The sequence below is a fragment of the Athene cunicularia genome (assembly GCF_003259725.1).
Source record: "Athene cunicularia isolate RWA chromosome 2 unlocalized genomic scaffold, athCun1 chr2_part2, whole genome shotgun sequence".
Taxonomy (NCBI): Eukaryota; Metazoa; Chordata; class Aves; order Strigiformes; family Strigidae; genus Athene; species Athene cunicularia.
The window spans coordinates 8509922-8529661 of NW_020799096.1; the positions used below are offsets into that span (position 1 = coordinate 8509922).

The 19740-nt window shown below is 38.2% G+C and overlaps 1 protein-coding gene across 1 annotated transcript in view; it reads right to left on the reverse strand.

Moving 5' to 3' along the window:
- The window catches only part of VPS41 (VPS41, HOPS complex subunit), a 110104-nt gene that overhangs the window by 54561 nt on the left and 35803 nt on the right, over positions 1 to 19740 (reverse strand). The window contains exons 5-7 of the mRNA XM_026843885.1: positions 12006 to 12080; positions 6391 to 6453; positions 5162 to 5227 (exon numbers count right to left, since the gene is read on the reverse strand). Coding sequence (XP_026699686.1) covers positions 5162 to 5227; positions 6391 to 6453; positions 12006 to 12080 — 204 coding nt within the window. The remainder of the gene's footprint in view (positions 1 to 5161; positions 5228 to 6390; positions 6454 to 12005; positions 12081 to 19740) is intronic.

Below are 19740 nucleotides of genomic sequence, written 5' to 3' on the forward strand. Positions count from 1 at the left end.
CAGCACATTGCTTTGTTTTTCGTGATAAAGATCAAATGCACATCCAAATAATAATAAAGAAGAAATGTAAGCCAAATAATCTGCTCATTAAGCAAAAAGAACATCACTGCATATCAAAGTCTCATCTGCTCAATAATATGGGATACATCCGGGCAGATCACAGACCTGTATTATTGTGGCTTGCTTGCTGCTACAGTTTATTACCTGCTTACGGTAAATTATCCAATGCATGGACAGAAATTGCCATAGTATTTATTCTTTCTTCACTTAAACCAGACCTTTGAGTATTTACTGACTGACATTTTATAGCTTACAAAGCAATCTGCCTTTCTTGTCTGGCACTCTTCTACCCAACATAATGCCAAACAGCTGACTATCTGCTTTCTAAAAATGGACTGTGCTGCAAACAGCATCCTGACAATTTAATAATTTGTCAAAGCAGTCCAACCAGTTATTATGAAGTACATATCATAGGGTTCAGAGGTAAAGGTCATCTACTTACTCACAAAGCAAAGTGCATCTGCTGACACTATAAAGCAGACAATTAAAAAAAAAAACCCCAAACCTGAGACATTCCCTAGCAGACTTGACTTCAACATACAAATTCCACTACCCATAACAGCAGCTGCAGATGTCCAAGAATATTATTTCTCTTCCCACTTGTGCAGTGTTCACAATCACTACCCTTTCTCTATGACGTTGCTTCACCTGGAGTGGAAAGGAATTTATATTGTCTTGGTTTGTGTCTCAGGCAGGAAGAATCCTGGGCTAGACCCACGGTGTCAACACTGAAGTAGTATTTCAGATTTTTTTAAATACTGAGGAATTTGTCTCGGGTAACACAGAGTTCTCTGCTTTTATAACACAAAAGAAAGAGAGCATGGGCACTGATATGCTTCGATGCTAACTCTGGGAGGATAAACAGGACAAACATATCCAGACACATCTGCATTTGAAAACCAGTTCTTATAGTGTATCTTCTCAAGCAAAAGAAATACAAGCACCATTAGAAATATGGTTTTGTATCTATTTCCATCATGTATATATAAAATATAAATGTATTATGTGGATATAGACACAGATCGATAGAAAGATGTGACTGCTGACGGTCATGGGGGAAATTTTCAGTTTTATCTTGGTTCCCAAGCCCTTGAACAGTGTTTCAGACAGGATGCTCAAATCAACACTTATTATACAAAATGCATGTCCTAGGCAAAGGAAGAGGCCCAATCCTTTAAGATACTGAATACCATACTCCCACACTAGCTTCAGAATTCATTTGCTTAATAGTGCTGGTTCCCCACTACCACGCTGGGTAGAGAACCCTCCAAAAAACCTTCATTAGCACACATTCAGCAGAGTGACTCTCGATCACTCCAGAGGATTCGCTCTCCTAGCAACTTTACTACAAAAACCTTTGTGTCTGGTTATTGATGTTAATCAAAACATGAAACAGGGAGTCTCATCAATGCCTCTGCCAAGAAAGAAATCTCAAGTTGTCCTGCTCTCCTAAGTTATCTTTACATAAGGTGCAGGAGCTGATACCTTGACTTTGGAACTGAAATATCCTTCAGTCTTGTCTCTTTGTTAGTTCTGCCTCTGCCTCCTTAACCCTTTGGATATAACAGATACTTGGACATTGCAATAATGATCATTTAGTTCATGTGCTGGGAAGGACCAGCACTCTAACAGTTAAATAAAGAACACTTTGTTTTCAGTTTTACCACCTTCATTTCGTTGGCTTTTACCCTGTTATTTTTTAAGATTAGACCCTTTTTTAAAAGGTAGAAGGTTATGGCCTTCAACAGCACAGTATTTGTCTTTTCCCTTGCCTTGAAGCTCTACTGTCTGCTCTGGACAGGAATGCCCTGTTATTTACAATATACAATATTATTATTTCAGGGTTACCATCATCTGCCAAGTCATCACAATGGTGCTGTAGTTAATTGCAAGAGATAAAGGGGGCAGGGAGCAGGGAAGCGCCTCTATTTAGTATGGTACCTATTGCTTCTCACTGCAGTCGTGTCATTTCCACAGTACCTGCCCTGTTTCTAGGCACAGATAACATTCATTCATTGAAAAAAAAAAAAAAAAAACCAATGGTGAAAAAAGCTTTTCCAGCCCAAAACAGAAGGTAATGATATCATCCCAAGCTTAATGTAAGTACTTTACTTTGTTTACTAAAGCAGTAGTTTTTAAAACAATTTAAATTGGTTATTTAGTTCATAATACAATTTAGAGAAAAAACAAAGCCACTCTTAAAGAACTCTAGTATATGCCTAGTTAAGCAACTGTATAAATATATGCATGGTGATACTAAGTGTCCAACAATCTGCAGTGATTTAAACAGTTAGTCCAGGGAGCACTGCTCTTAAATCAGCATTAGGTCAGGCTGAGCTTCGAAGACATGGCAAATCTCAGCATCACACAAAAATTCACCCAGGTTCCAAACATCCACCTGTGTTGGAAGCCGAGGACCTGCACTGTGCATCCCTGAAGCATGTCCCTTAGCTTCCCCCCCTGCCCTCCTCCCCCACTTTTTTTTTAAATTTTTTTTATTCTAAGAGACTTGCTCACCTTGAACATTTGCAGAATGCTCTGCAGTGGGTCTTTGAACTGAAAAGTGTATTTTTTATACATTTTATATTGTCATGAAGAACTGCTTATTTCTCAAAAAATTAAGGAGGTGGTAATTTACAGTTATAGGCCCTGAACCCTATTCATTAAAGGCCCTACTGAGGCAGATGCTTGCTATAAAATTAATAAATTTAAGTAGATCTTAAAAGTGGTTTTCTGAGATGAGACAAACCAGTACGAAGGTCAGGGTGGCAAGATTTTGCTTCCTGTGTACATGTGCTGTTTGACTTCTTTATTTTGTTTCACTGTAAACCAAAATCAGCATGAAATTCAAGTAGGAAATCAAGAACATCCTTCTCATTCCAAGACAACAATGTTCGCAATGCAACCAGAGGAGTTTGAGGAAGTTACCAAATTTCTTTCTGGGTCTTTTTATTTGCTCAGATTATTTTAGCAAACAATTTTTAAAAAACCCTAACATTTTCAAATGTGAATACATATTATGTCACCATCTCACAGAACAACAACAACAACAAAAGACACACCCCCACAACCCTTTAAACGACGAGTTCACACACTTCACACTACGTTTCTGAATGCAGCTCAGGTAAGGATCATAGCATGAGGGCTTCAAGCAAAGCTTCTCTCTTAAGCTTGATCGAAAATGAGGATAGTCTTACCTCTATGCTTACTGCTACCTCTGCCTTGGTGTGGGCAGGGAAGACAGGCAGCAGGCCTCCCACCACTGCCAGCTATCAGCTGTGGAGATGCTGGGTCCTTGCAAAGGATAAAAGCAGAGACCTCAGCAGCCCCCAGCCCCTGCCCTGGAAGGAGCTCACCCAGCTACACAGAGGGACAATCTCCAGACAGAAGGAGAGAGATGCAAGGTCCGCAGCCCGAGGTGGTACACCCTTCAGCCTGCTTCTCCTTACTCTCCTTGACCAAGTTCCTGTTGCCTGCTGGCCCCATAGAGCTCTTCGGTTTTACACTTAAGGAGAGGTGTAAATAAAAAGCAGGGATGTTTTTCCAAGCCTTTTTATTTTCAGAAAAAGAAAAAAAAATCTCTGACAAATAAGTAAGTGGAATTTAACTTTCTAAATTTTCTCAGAGTCTTTTGTTGTTGCCTTTATACAAGCATACATGCTCCTCTTGGAGAAAAGGGAAGGGTTTCTACCACAAGGCTAAGAGGTTTTATTTGTTGATTTTATGTATCAATAAAATCAAATTACAGGTGTCAAGGGACATTTATTTCCATGCTAAATACCTTATGTTAAGATGTCAATTAAAGTTTTCCTGAAGAGGAAAGTTCCTCAGCAAAAAATGAATGCATTAAGAAAAGTATACCATTCCCCAGAGGACAGAATATAAAACAACCTGTCAAGTAATCAAAGATAACCAAAGAGAATGTGTTAACTCCCTGATGTTTTTTTCTGTTCGGCATCAGGTGAATGCAAGCTCTTTTACCACCTGACGGAGCCCTGTTCTATTAATTCCCTGCTTCTCTCTTTCCATACCCCTTTTATCAGCACTAAAAAGCTTCACAAACTGGTGGCTGACAAAGACATACACTGACTGTGCATTATTTTAAGGACAACACCAACTTCGACCAGCCAGCAAAAGCTGTCAATCATACACGTCACTTAAAGCAAAATAAAACACAACTACACTTTGAAACATATAGAACTGTTAATGAAAATTAAGTTGTATTCAGCACTAGAAGTCTGTATTTCTTACATGCTGGCAAGGAAGAGCCATGGCATTTGGTGTGACGCATCTATAACTGAGGATTGTTCATCCTTAATTCATAAGAGAAGGCAACAGGAAAATTCCATGAATTCAAGAAACTGTTCCAAATCAAACTTTTAGTATTTTGACTGAAAATATGCAGTGTGATACAAGATACTTGTATGACTTGGAAACAGCTGTAAACTGGAAGTCAATATTGCACGCTACGCCAATCACACCTAATGCACATTTAAAATAACAACTGTCTCAGGTAGAAGACATTAACTATACAGAAAGAAGTACTTTAAAAAGTGAGAGCTCTACTCTACCAATAGCTCCCCTGAAATACTTTAAAACCAAAAAAAACCCACAAAACCTCACACCATGAAGAACTGATGAAGATAAGTGGATTTGTCCACTTTAAAAAAAACCCAAAACTAAAAACCAAACCAAAAAAATCACCCACAGGTAAAGCAAAAGAAAAATGCCAACCAAGACCAACATGCATTGTAAAAGATCAGTATTAAGATCTAATTTCTGCTCCCACTTCAACAAATTAAAATGAATGGAGAAAGTCTGCCCTAGGAAATGCAAATAAACCTTTTTTTCAGACTGTGTAGACAGAAGTATTTCTACTCTAAAGCTCAGTATGTTGCAACACGTTTTTAACATTAAAAATGTTGCACCTTTCGCCCCCTGGAATTAGTCTTAAGTCAGAATGTTTTGGAATACAGTACATAAAGATAAAGTAAAATAATTCTTTGCTTTAGGTGTTAAAAACCACATACACAGCCTTCTGAGAGCTATTTTTAAAAACTGTTTAAAGACAGCCTAAATTCATTATAATATGACTGCTTACCTTTTTCCCTCCTGTTACAAATTGCTTGAAGTGGGATCTTACAAAATGAGGATGAACAGCAACAATCTGGGGGGGGGGAAGGGGGGAAGAAGGGAGTAAAAACAAAACAAACAAACAAAAAAAAGAGTATTGTGGCTTAAGTCAGAGTTTACAGGGAGCACCACATCACTTTTTCTAAACTAGATAACCCTTTGCTAAGTATCAAGTATTACAGCTGAGTTAGTTCTCTGAAGTAGAGCTTAGTTGTTTCAGAGATTCCTTTTTCCTAGAAAAGAAGAAAATACTTCGTATTACATGGCATGTGACAAGTCACACGCCTGACACTAAGGGCTAGTTACACCAAACACCTAGGGTTTTTTTTTGCACTGCAGGCAGCAGATTTAGGACAGTGCAGCACAGGACTGCCACAAGCAAGGGTTTGAGGGCCTGCCTAGATGGCACACAGACCTCAGCCAGGTCGCAGGACAACCTCGTGTTGCATCAACATGCCTTAAACAGCCTCTTTGCCTTATGTGTTACGTGTCAAGTGTGGGAGATCCAGCTGTAAGAGCCATACGGCCTGAGGAGGTGAGTTGCATGTGATGTGTAAAAACTTAATGACCTCATTCCTCTTTTCACCCTATAAGAGCAGCTGCAACACAGAAGACCCCAAGCAGCAAAATGCAATCATTTGCCCACACCACCTTTCCTCCTGCAAGAAACATTTCTTGTTAAAAAAAGCGCTAGATCTTCCCATACACCTCCTAGAGGTGCTTTTTCAACATCCAGGCAGCCCCACGTCTCTCTCACAGAGTATAACTGAAATTTTCCCTTGAGACAGGGTACATCAGCATCGCCACCCACTGCCTTATCCTGAGGTAGGTTTAACAGATATGAATTGGTTGCAAAATATTGACCTCATGGTTAGCAGAACCCTCAGAATCTGTATCACAGAATCTACAAAAAAGGAAATACGTTGAGACAGGTAACAGCTGAAACAGGACAATTTCTCTTTCACTTTGCCTTTTTTATTTGAAAAACTCAATAATACTTCTTGCGAAACCAAGATTGGCTTTCTTCCTGCCTAACCAGATCAAAAGCTTTTATATTGAGATAGATAACTATTTTCTAGTGACTTGAATAACATTACAAGGAACCAGTACTCCTCTCTCTCATTCAGATTCAATGTGACCTTTCTGTTATTAAAGATGGCAACAACACAATTACTAATGATTAAAACAAGCACTTACTTTAATAGGACAGTCAAATGTTTCATGAAATTCTTCTGCTGAATACAATCCAAACACCTGCACCTAAAGAAGTACATAAAAAACCAAAAAATATTTACCTAATAACCACTTGACAATTAAAAGGTGAATGTAGATCCCTAACCACTAGAAGATTATTTTGAAAGTTACATCCTTTTTCCTAAAGAAAAAAAAAAAGTCATATTTAACAATTCAGAGTTAATTGAGACATCTTGGTCTTCTATTATGGCCTATCTCTAAATATTTGCAGCAGTGCAAAGTACTTACTTGAATCTTTTTCTTTTCTTTTTTTTTTTACAAACACAGCAAAAACTACAAGCTCCTTTTGCTTTAGGCTGATCAAATCTGTTTAACAGATACTGATCTAAGTAAGGTAAGAGCAACATAATAACATTCAGAGGAAGATAAATTAAAAACTCTTCCTTTCTGAGAGAGAACTGTAGGATTTTTTCCCCTCCAAGCAATACAGGGTTTACATAAGAAAAAAGAAATTTGTGACAATAAAGCAAAACCAGCCTGAAAAACAAGACCCATATGTTTCTTGGCATCCTCTCCTCCTCCCAAGTGTATTCAGTGCTATTTTGTATTATTCCATGACCACTGGAAATGTCTTTCTCTGAAGATTCCTCCCTTCTCATCTGTGTTGATGTCTCAGTACATTTAATAGTCAGCACTGAAATTGTAACCATAGGCCATCAGAATTAATCCATCTGAAGAAGGCTCAACATCAAAAAAACCCCAGAATCAAATACAGGTTCCTACTGTCAAGAGAATTAATGGATTTTTAAATGTTTTCTTCCCTTTACTTACAGGACAGGTAAAGAGATATCAAGTGTTAAGAAATTTTAATAGACTTCAATACTATGACTACGGAACAGGATTCCTCAAGCTTTTTGTAAGTACAACCCTCTTTTGGGCTCATGTCTCTTCATCCAACATGCAACATTCCCTTCTCCAGTTCTCAAATGAGACAGCTGACAACTCAGTTCCTAAGGAACTTAAGAGTAAAACAGGGCTGAAGACTTACAGCCAGGAATTAGTAACTGATTTACTAATTACAATTTCCGCAAAGATTAACAATTGCTTTGCTTTTTCATTATGACTTTAAGAGGTTTCCACTGCCTGCCAGAAGCTGTTGGAATAAAATTACCCCGTGGGGATGTGCACTACTGGTGGGAGAAAGGAGGAGAAAAAAAAAAAAAAGAAAAGAGTATCCCATGGAGTGGCCAGTGGAAAACTGTATCTGACAGCAAATCTACTTTAGAAGGTTCTTAGACAGGTTTAGTCTTAAAAAGGTAATCCTTTCAGTAACTCTGCTCTGCATGTTCAACAAGTTGGACTCAAAGGCCTAAGAGAGCTTTTAACCTTATTTCTTTCTCTCCATCCCTACCATGATTTCCTTCAAGGGGAAAACTAAAAAATAGTAACAAGAAATTAAAAAAACAAAACAAAACAAACCACTAGACAAAGAGCTGCAGAACAAAGCTTGTAAATACCAGTAGTGGGCCACAAAAAGTGAGGTTCCCCCAAAATTCCTGCAGACAGTGCAGGAGACAGAATAAAAAAATTGAGGCTTCAGGTAAACTACATGAGGAACTAAGCCATCAGCAAGGAACTAAGCCATCCTCAGTGTGGCTCAAAGTTCAGCAGTCTGAGAGAAGTTAAAAACATCTCAAACCACCTCATCTCCCTTTCAAGCTTGTCTCCTGGATACATCTCCTAAGCAGCATTATCAGCTCTGTCCATTACTCATTAGCGAATATACTGCCTCTAACAACACACTTTAAAAATACTGCTGCATGCACTGTGTAGGGCTGAGCTACTGCTCCAAAGGATTAGAAAAATCAATATTTGCAGACAGTGAGAAGTATCGCAAAGCTGTGATTATGTAAGCCAACCAAAGGGTTGTATTTGAGTTGGGCCTGACTGTAAGCCTAGAAAACCTTCGGGCTGATGTCTAGAGGATTTTGTTTTCTGGGGTTTTGTTTTCATCAGTTGGCACTGCATATCCAATGCAACAGACTAAAGAAAACAAGAAACAGAGGAAGGACAAAATAAGACAGAGAGAAGAAAGGAGGAAGAAATAGACATGGTTAAAATGCAACACTGCAAATTCCACTGAAGCAGAGTCCTTAAAAACAACAAAACACCCCTCTCAGATTAAAACAAATTAATCAAAATTAACATTAGCAACAGTACCTTCAACATTTTCATAATACTGCATCGAACATGGCAATATGATATTCCTTTAAGAGTATGAAAACAAAATGGAGCCAGTTAACTAAAGAGTCAGAAACAACTCAGCATAAAATACATGTTATCATGTTTACTCTAGGGACACTGTATAACAGTTTATTACTTCTTAATGTCTTTCATTCTTCAGAGAGAAAGTGATTTTTTTTGATATTACCAACTTATACTGGATTTATCTATTTCTACTTTCTATGCCCACTCAGCTCATGATGTTTTTGGGTACCTGCAAAAAGGATTTCATGATGGGAGTCCACTACATTTTGCCAATCCTGTCCGACTTTAAATATATAGAACCCACCACTTCAGTGCATCCGATCTTAGCTGTTTTTTTGCTTCCACGTGTGGAAGATGCAGTCAACCTTCACTGATCAAGAGGCAGGAAAATAGACGCATTTTATCTACAAGCCACACTTCTTCAAAAATTATCAATGTAATACTTCATGGTTTTTAACATAAATGTTGTTACAGACATTAAACATGACACTAAAACATGTAAACATATGGGCTTTCAATATAATTTATGTTTTTCATATAAAAAAAGTTACAAGCCAATAAAAGTGCAAATTACATCACTGTTATGCAACAACATAAGACAGCTTTAGCAAAATTGGGAGTCAGATTCAGGTTTTTCAAGACAACATACAAGTAGACAAAAAAACTAACCTGAAGTAACTTCGTAATTCTGAAGCTGCAAGCCTGCTTCCCCTTTATTTATTCCAGCATCAAAACTCTCCTCTCATAACCTGATATTTAAACACCCAGCAGCCACACTGAAGTGGTGGTTTCAATTTCTGTTCCTCTCCATGCCAGTGGTGACCAGCTGCAGTTGAGTCCATTGGCAAGGAAGATTTCAAAGAACCAAATGTACAGTAGAGAAGAGTCACAAGTGGTTCTCAAAGCACTTGTAGGCCATGTATGACATACAGGTGTTTTGACATGAGGTCTGGATGCCATACAACAATAAGAGGGTTACCCCCCCCCAGTCAACATAGCTGGTCCAAATCTAGCTTGAGAGTGGAAAAAGAAAGTAAAAAGTAGTAAAATAAAATACATCAGAGAGCAGAACAGATACAAGGAGGGTGTTCTGATCATAAAACCTTTCATTCAAGATGACAAATTGTTTCCACCTTCCTCATATTGGATCCACTTTAATATGGGAAAATGCACCCCTGCCTATTGCAAGAATCTTTTGCAGTGGCCTAGAAAACGTATCTCCATTAATTGGTAGAAAAAACTTGCTTCAACCCATCTGGCTCAAAATTCACAAGTCTTTTTAACATACCCCTTTTTTTGTTTAAAACTGATTTAAGAAAACGAAGCTGTTTTGCTTTTCCTTGTTCCTTTTTTTCAGTAAGTAAAACTAGTGAAATCCTTCTTGTATCTGAGTTAATGACAACTTTGCAACCACTTGCACAAGAGTTTTACGTTCTTACAATATGAAGACTTCCACTGTAGTAAGGAAAGAGGGTAAAGTTACACTTTTGTTATGACCCAGAACCTAGCAGTGCTTTGTTATCTGGCCAGGAATTTCTGTCATTTTCTTATATAGTAGCACAATATACAACTATGTGCTTTCACCCATTTTAGGGGTGGGCTCTATCACAGACACACACTTTTCTGGGTCAGGTGAAAAGTCTACCTTCCAAAACACCCAGATCTTTCAAATCTCCAGATGAGCTTTTCAGTGTGGTGGTGCATCTCTGGACTCTACAAAACGCAGATATGATTAATATTGTAATTGTGATGCTCCAGGTCTGCATCAAAAACATTACTAAAATTAGCCCTGGCTTGGGGACCACAGTTTAGACTGCCTTGTATAGCATGTAATGTCACCTACTGGATCCACAATAGCTATTTCACTAAATGAACACAGATTCACCATTTAAAGTATTGGAGTCTTCAAATACAGCCACACCAGAGTAGGGATTATGGGTTTTTGAACATTTCTGAAATCAAATATGTATTTTTAATATTAATTTAATACATGAGAAATGTGCTTGGCTTGTAGTCTCACTGCAGCATACATATTTTGAGTCAGTAATGCACAGTCACATCTGAGGAGCCCTTTACAGCAAGTGCTTGCTTCCCCTCACCATTCAAAACACCCAAACCAAGAATGTTAACTCAACATTTTATTACCTTGCACAATTACTGACCCTTCCCTTATCTTGCTTAGACAATTAGGACACTCTTGCTGTGTTTCTGAGAGGCTGTAAAATTCTACAACCCACTTTGATAGGCACTAGTATCCCAATTACCGTGTCAAGATACTGACATCAAGATATCTCTGAGAAACAAAAGGCTTGGATACATAAACTGGCTGCCTGCCTGTTGAGGAAAAATACCACCTATTTGGAAGGAAAAAACCTAAGTGCATACAGTCTAAAGGGGTTGCTTCCCCATTTTGCTTACTGCAAAATCCAATTTTTAAATGGGATGCATCCATTAGGATCACCAACATTCCTCCTCCCCACGTCTACTCTGTAAGAAATGTTCTCCTCAGTAAATCAGATGGATATTGAGAAATTACTTAAATTATTTTTAATGCACTGCATTTGTATATGAGCATTATATTAAAAAAGCTTAAATGCATCCTGTGCATTAGAATTTTATCATTGCAAACCAACATTAGAAAAGACTGCCATCGACTTAAAAACAAAAAAGACATTCTTATAAGTGAAAAATCAATCACCAAAACCACTAAATGTCACAGCTCAACATTCCAGAGAAGCACTGATAATTGTTAGTTATACACTGCACAAATGATATATGTCCTCAGTCAAGGAAGTAGGTGCCAGTTTTTTAGGAAACTGTACATATATTGATTTTACATTTATTTAATGTGGCTGTTGTAAGACACTTTATTCTTCTGATAAACTATGATTGCTTATCAAAAGATTCTATAATTCAAGAGAAACATTCATAACGTGTGTGAAAATGAAAACCACCAGCCCACAGAAATCATGCCCACAAAATCCAATTTTGTGGATTTATAGCAGAAAGGCATTAAACTACTGTCTTGCAGGAACAGCAGAGTAGTCACTGAAGTATAACTGGCACAGCAGTAATGATTAAGGTGACATGTCCTCCTGCCACAGCTGTTAATCAGCTTAATACCAGTTACATTATTGACATTCTTGTAATTACTTTTCCTACGGCACATTTGTGCAAAATATATTTGACTTTAATTCTGAGTATTCAAAGGTGAGCTCAGTTCTCAAAATGGATGGTCAAAGTAGTGGTGCTAAATGCAGGAATTAACTCCACAGGTATCACAATTACCTCAAGTGTAATACTGAGGACTATCTGCTACCTCATTAAATATATAAATGCATTTGTTGTACCTTGCCATCTTCTGAGCAAACACCCATGTGTTCTCCACTTTCATCCAGGCTGATCTGATTTATCTTCACTGGGCTCTACAGAAAGAAGAGTAAAGAAAGAAAAAACTTTTAAAGTTGACTTTACAGTTATATCACTAATCACATGCTTTAACACCCCCCACACTTCCTCAGATTTATGTGTTAACGGTCATGTAATGTTTAGTTCCATGAATTAAAAAACCCCACAGAATAGGTATTTCTATGACAATGCCAAGACAGCCACCTTTGCAGCCTTTTGCCTTACCCTGAAATTTGACAGTTGTTGCAGTTAGGCACCTCAGGGCTCTGGAGCTCTCATGAAGTGCCAGGTCCCCAGACCTCGAGCATCTGCGCCTGTGTACCACAGCTCTTCATTGAGAACCTCTCCCACTATCAAAACTCAGCATCAAACATGCTGACCACGCCGGCATCAAGCCAACTGAAAATTCCTCTTGGTTGGTCTGACAGCTATACTGGTAATTATTCCTTCCTTCCTTCAAACCCATTCTCCTGCTTTCATTTTTGCCTCTAATAGCATTCTCAGAAGTGAAGTGAATATTAGAAGTGCAACATAGGCGTGGTCATTCTTAGACATATACTGAGAAAAGCCTGAAGACTGCCCCAATTTAATAAATTTTCCTTTCCTATCCAGATATACTTTTGGTTCTAGTCTACAGGGTGATAGAGTATCCGTTACTGTGTACTTTAGCTTAAACATCCTTACCTTAAGTATCGAGGACTAACTTATAACATCATTTGAATAATGTGATGCATATCCTCCTGCATACAAAACCTCATCCAACTATAGTCAAGTACCAAGAGCCTTCTTATATACCATGATCCTGATTTCACCCTCTGTAACAAACGTATTTTCAAACACCACTGAAGGATCTTCACCCAAATAAGTCTCTCTCACACATTTAAGAACAACTTTTCCTACTCATAAAATTTTCAACAGATTGAACCACAAAACAGACCACTTCTGTGTTTTTAAGCATGATAAAAGAGAAATCCATTGTACATTTACATGAAAAGAAAGTGTCATTGGAACAGTGCTGGAGTCGTGGGGTCACATTAGGTGTTACAAAACTGTGTCTAAAATATCACAGGTCCTTATATATGTTATGGCAGTTGGAATTACATAAAAAGTACACCATCAAGAGTTACACAAAATCACACTGCCCAGATGGACTATCTACAAGATATAAACTGAGGTCTTCTCACAGCCTTTGGAAAGCTTTTCCCCATAATCTTTCATACACCAAAAAATTCCAACTAGGGAAATGAAGTTTTCCTCTCTTCCACCTTGAAAAGAATATACATGCAAATCACACTTCATTTTCTAGAAGCTTCTTTCTAATCAAGGTTGAACAACTGAGCCCTGCACTTCAACAGTTCCTTGATGAGTTGGGAAAAGAATGCTGCCAGCCCTTTCGCTTTCCTGCTTCCTTGTGTGCAGGAGACACCACTCTTGGTCTCACTTTGTGTTACCACAGACCACCACCTGAAAATACTGCTAGTACTGGCTATCACAAAGCAGTCTTTCTGCTGTGCGTTGTTTGCTGAAAAGTGCATTGCTGAGGAAGAAGTCAAATTAGTTTTCCTTGACTTATGTGCTCCAGAAGTAGTTTTCTTTCACCACAGAGCAGTTACACTGACTTGCTGCGTTTCAAAATCAGAAGCAAGTGCATCACTGGCAATACAGACAGCTGGTTCACATTCCCCGGCTGCGTTCCTCCTGACATGTTTGGGGGGTGTCAGCCGAGGAGCACAGCTCAAGCCTATCAGCCTGCTGGTGCAGTCAACACCCTTGTGAAAGCTCTAATTCTCAGATGCTACACACACACAGTTGGCTAATTCCAGGCCTGGAGGATGCTGAGCAAGGCAAGACAGGTCAGTTGTCAGTCTCTTTTTCCAGAAGCTTCATAAAAATTGCTAGCACACACTTTTATTCCTGCCTTACCTTGAAAATGCCTTTCTAAGCTTCTGTTTGCTCATCAAGGTGCAAGAGAAGATTCTGTCTAGGGGAAAGAAAAAAAAAAGCCAGCATGTCTCCACCATTCCCTCTACAATGAGAAACAAATCTGGCCCTCTGAAAGGACAGGCACAGAAAAGTTCAGCCGAGTTCATCTTGGAAGTGGCACTGGTTTTTGTTCTGGGCTGCATCTAAGTTGCCATTGCCACAACTTTCTCACAAAAGTTCTTCTGTTCTTTTATTACTCCACAAGTTGAAAGGCATAAAGTCCATCTTGACCAGTCCCATTTGGACACATAGTGATATGCTAAGGTACAGTGTTCATTTGGCCATGTTCTTCTCATCCCTCCAGCACCTACATCTGTATCAGGGCTGACAGGACAGCAACAGGAGACCTAGCAGCACTCCTGTGTGACGGGCCTTCTTGGAGACACCCTATTGCAACAAAGCCCAAGACAAAAAGAAACAAAAGAGGACACACCAGGAGTCGACAGCTCAATCCTACAGTGCACACATTTTCCTGCCAAACAGCTTTGGTAAATTTTGATGCTGATACAATGAAGTGTAGGAAGTAGGCAAGGTAAGACTATGGAAGTTATCTTCACATAAAAGTTGAAGGAGCAGAATGATGGAATTTATCTGTCATGCTGTGGTTTGAAAGCCACGTGGCACACTTTGAAGATTAAATGTGTGATTGCACTCAGGTAACCAAACAGTGCCTAGGAAGGCAAAACATCTCCTTATATACACAGAGAATGTTGTCAGTGGTGGAAAAGGTGATTTTATTTGCATTTTTCCCACATTCAGAATTGTGCACAATACTTCAAGATGGTTTGTTGAGTAAAAAATTGATGATATGGTATTTTGTAACACTGTATAAAACTGGCAACTTGATACAAGCCTTCTGCATGCTCAACACCTCTAACAGTTGCTTTTAACTTTTCCTTTCTCAGATTTTTTTTTTTTCTGTTGTCTGCACTATACACATATGACAATCAGGGAAGACAAATTTAACTAAAAGCTCACTTACACAAACCTCCAGTTAAGGCCCAACAGGAGATGCTATTCTAGATGATGTACACAAGGCAAAGCATACAGAGTAATTTTTTTTCAGCACTCAAGTTGAATTGGCACTACTGGCTACTAGCTTGTTCACTGACTTTACCAGTCAGAACTTTCTATGCAGCTCAGAAAGGGATGATAGACCATGAATTTAAAAACAGTTAAAGCTGAATATTAAATACATTATAAAATAAAGTTCCAGCAAGAATAGCTAATGTCAGGATCTTTTTGTTCAGAGCTGAAAAACAGTCAAAACTACCATTTCTGAAAATACATTCCACTAGAAAGCCGTTTAAGATTTGTATCTAAAAACTATCCAGGAAATCAGAGATAAAAGACTACAGATAAAAATGGTGCACGTGTTATCTAAACCAAAGTGTTTCTTCTAGAATCAGCTCCAATTCATCTTTTCTTGTCAATTATTTTTACAAATATACTTCTGTGCCAGTCAGCAAAGTTCCGTGCCATTTCAAATTTAGTTGTATTTATATCCTGCCAATACTACATGGACAGTTTTGATATTTCAGAGAAGAGAAGCACAGATAATTTTGTGGGGTTAACCTCCTCACCCTGCTTTTATTTTTTATTTTTTATTTTTATTAAATGTTATCAACTCAGCCTTGGAGTTACAACTGTCTTTCCCTTGTGGGTTTTTAAACCTTATTCCAGCTAACCCACTGAAGAGTTTAATTTGCCTGACAAAAGAAAATAGGTTTTGGTTTTTACAGTACTGAGAATAAACGCCCTTCCTGCAACATCCACCTTTACAGGCCAACAAAAGATGAAGAATCACTCAAGGTTAGAGAGGACACAGGTAGTCACTAAGTTATCACAATCTGGAGGACTGATCATTTGATACAGTCAGAACCAGGATATGCTCTGGGGTTTGGTCAGGTGACTATTTTAAAGGTATAAAACGGGTGGGGGAAAAAAATCTGTCCAAATATACAGGCCTCATTCAAAAAAAAAAAAATTAAAAATTAAGAATTAAAATGGCAATCTGAGGTCAGCATCAATTCAAAAAGTAGGAACGTATAATCCATGCAAATATTACTCAATTAAGACATGATCTAATCTTAAACCTCACAGGCAGCTGCCTATAAATGTTGAGGAAATTACAAATAATTATTTAATTAACTCTACATTGGATAATCTTTTTTTAACCTACTCAAGACCCCTAGCTTTAGGTCAAACAAGTAAAAACACACAACTTCACTGTGGCCACAACGATACTTCCAGTACTGTATAAATAATAGTAACACGTACAGTATTTCTAAAGCAATGTAACTCAAAACTGGCAATAAGAAGGTCCTGTTAGTTAGGAAGGGAAATACACTGAAATTGTTAACCTGGGAACAGCTTCAGAATTTCATGCAGTGTGGAAGTTCTGGCAAAGAAGGAAGAAATGCCTTCAGTTGAATTTCCATTAGCTGCAGTTTTCTTTCTGATGGAGACATGTTTGGAATTCTGGACAACATAAGTAAGTTTGACTGTTCAAAATCAATAATGTCAAGCTGACACTATAGAGCAAAAAAATGTTACCTTAATGGAAGAAAGAAAAGTTTAGGGAGAGGGAGAAAAAGCTAGCAGGCACCTTGCACATAAAGATCTAAATGCAGGCTTTTACAAAATCCTAAATTTAAAGTAAAGGAAAATCAAGTATCTATCAACAAATGTACCTCGAGATAATCAATTACCTAATGTAAAATGCTTGAAATAAACACACTTAGTATGGATTATGTCAGCTCTTCAATTAGGAGTAAATTCACGGCCACTCAGAAAGCTTCTTTTAATTGTGTTCTTTGTGGCAATTCCTTCTCCCCTGACACTCATCATCAACCCACCTTATACTATCAGTCCCCCAATGGTGAACCTGAGAAATCAATCTGCTAATGTATAATTTGTAAAGCTCCTCTGACTAACAAATGGATAATTGATTCTTTCACAAATGCTGCATCCCAATGGATATGAAGTGGATGAACAAGAAATATAAGACTGGATTTCATTCCGATTCTGTGAGAAATGCAGTATTTACAAGCTAGGAATCTAAATGTTTTAATAGTTGCCTGTGACTTCATGCCTTTCAGCCATGGTTAGCAGGCAAGCAACACACACATTAGGAGTGTGAAAAGCAAAGCAGTGTTCAATCATACAGCAAACTCATTTTACTTCAAGAGGTTCTCATCACTAATACAACTCCCTTAAGCAGCGTTCTCATCCATTCTTTAAAGAGAATTTTCAGAAACTTTTCCTAAATTAACCCAAACATTTTTATTCATCTATCTATACACATACCCAAAGAAAAACACACATAGGTCTTTTCTGTTACGTTAATATAAATCTGGATCTACATAACCACCGTGTAGCTGCTCTCCATACTAAGGTAAATTGTATGTACACAGAGTTTGCATTGTAATAAAAATAAAAATGTGTCTCCTACGAGTGCCTATTTTTCATTTATTCATGTTTCCATCCGCATGACATTTACATAAACACGCATGTAAAACTAAAGGTACAGCAATATGACCAATCAAGCCACGGCTTAAAATGTTAGCCCACCGGAGCTACCATTGTTATGTTTGTATTACTTCCACTTTCGTGGAGGTACCCACGTGCAAAACACTGATTTGTAAACAGAAACTGCCACAGTTATTGTCATAACTAAGCTAGGACCCTATCAATATATAAGCCTTGCTCTAGGTAGGATGAGGAACTTGCTTTGAATACAGCCCCAATTCTTCAGCTTTTATATTTGTAAATTCTATATGCATCAACACCAATGAATTAAGAAACAGATATATTTAAGACTATTGGAAAAAACCCACAAATTAGGCAAGTACTGAATATTCTCTATCTCCAAGGGTACCTTTCCAATCCAAAATGATACCCTCAACTCACCTAGAAGAAAGCCTAATTTACCTAACTTGTCAAAGAAGGACTTCTATTTTTCAGGGCCTTTTCATTCTTGGAAGAGATAGGAGGTGACAGTAAATAAACCAGGTTGTGAGAGAATCTTCAGCTACCAGAAAAAGAAGGAAGGTGTGCAGCAGCTAAGCATTAAGTGTATTACGTGTTGTTTGTGCAACCTGTATTGACTTCAGAACATTAATGACCAGAAATCTCTTACACTGAGGAACTATCTTTAAAACCAAGAAATTGAGCCCATGCACTTTTCTTGCCCCAGATGCTGCAGTGCCCCACTGACTGACACATATTTTGCCTATTTGTAGAGTTTTACTGATACAATAGAGGGACAAGCAACTCAGAAGAGCAAGTTCTGATGCTGTATTGTAACAAGGTGAAAGTACACACATACCTATGTGAGAAACAAAACATAGTAACATAGAGGTTTAAATTGAAAAGGCAGCTTTAAAAGTTACAGAATAAGCTGTTCAGCACTGCCTGCAATAGCAGCAGTATACTCTCAATTTATAGCACTTAAATTTTCATTTGATGAAAATTTACTAATATCCACACCAAAGAGGTTTTGTTCAAAAATACTGGCAGCCAAATTCTGATAAGTAAGTGAGGATTCCTGCTCCAGTGCTTTTCCTATAACACTCCTGAATCTGTCATTCTCCAAATGAAAAATGGGAGATTATATTGGTTAGAAGAAAAAAAGGGGGGGGGGGGGCTTGGGTTTTCTCCATTTCTTGATAAGCCACATTTCAGAGACATGACTGATGAGAAAGGCCAACCAGATCATACAGTGCAAGTTCCTGTCAGGACAGGTGGATGCTCTTTTTAGAGACAATTTTATTGGTGCTTTGACCAAACAACTTTTAAAGAAGCAAAGAGGCTCCTGACTACTTTTCTCAAGGGTCATGCGCTGTTGTGCCAATATAATTTCCAGGAAGGTTTTCACAACAGCCATGATTCTCATCCCCCTCCCTGACTGAACACTGGAGAGAAGACATGACCACATGAAGGCAACCATCCCTGCTTCTCCATGTATTCCATTATGTAGCCACTATTTTCTCCACAACTACATAGTTTTTTTCCTTCTATCAGCTCCTGCAATGAAAAACTGCACTAAGTATTTTTTCCAGTTATTTTAGCCTGCCAACCATTCCACCACAGACAATGATCCCAACCCAATGGCTACTGAAATCAGTGAATAAATTTCTCACTGATGGAATCTTAGAGAAGTAGAAGTACTATAAGGGAATGGGTTCCCTTTCCTAGCTGAAAATGATGTAACTAGTCGTATTCCTGGCATAGTTAAATATTACACTGGGTGATCAATGATGAAGTTCAGCCAACAGCTAGAGCTAAAATGCCATTTTCCATATAAACATTCAGTTATCAACACTGGTATAGACTGGTGTAAGTCAGAGCTATATGCAACAATGAACACATTTCCTGCTTACTGAAAGCACTGCATTCTCTTTGGACACCAACTCTGGAACTTCCTTTATTTGCAATTTTATCATCCGAGAAAGTCTCACAAACCCATCAGAGATACTCAACAATGATCAATGTTGGGTGTCTGATTCTTGACAGGATCCTAAAAACATGTGCAAATCAAAAATATGGGGGGAGAGTACTCACACAAGTAGAAACTATGGATCATGAAGTGCACTGTAACTTACTGTAAGAGGCATATTGTATGCCATATCCTCACTGTGACAGTAAGACAGGGAAAGCTAAATGTGAAGATTAATTGATCCTGTGCAACCT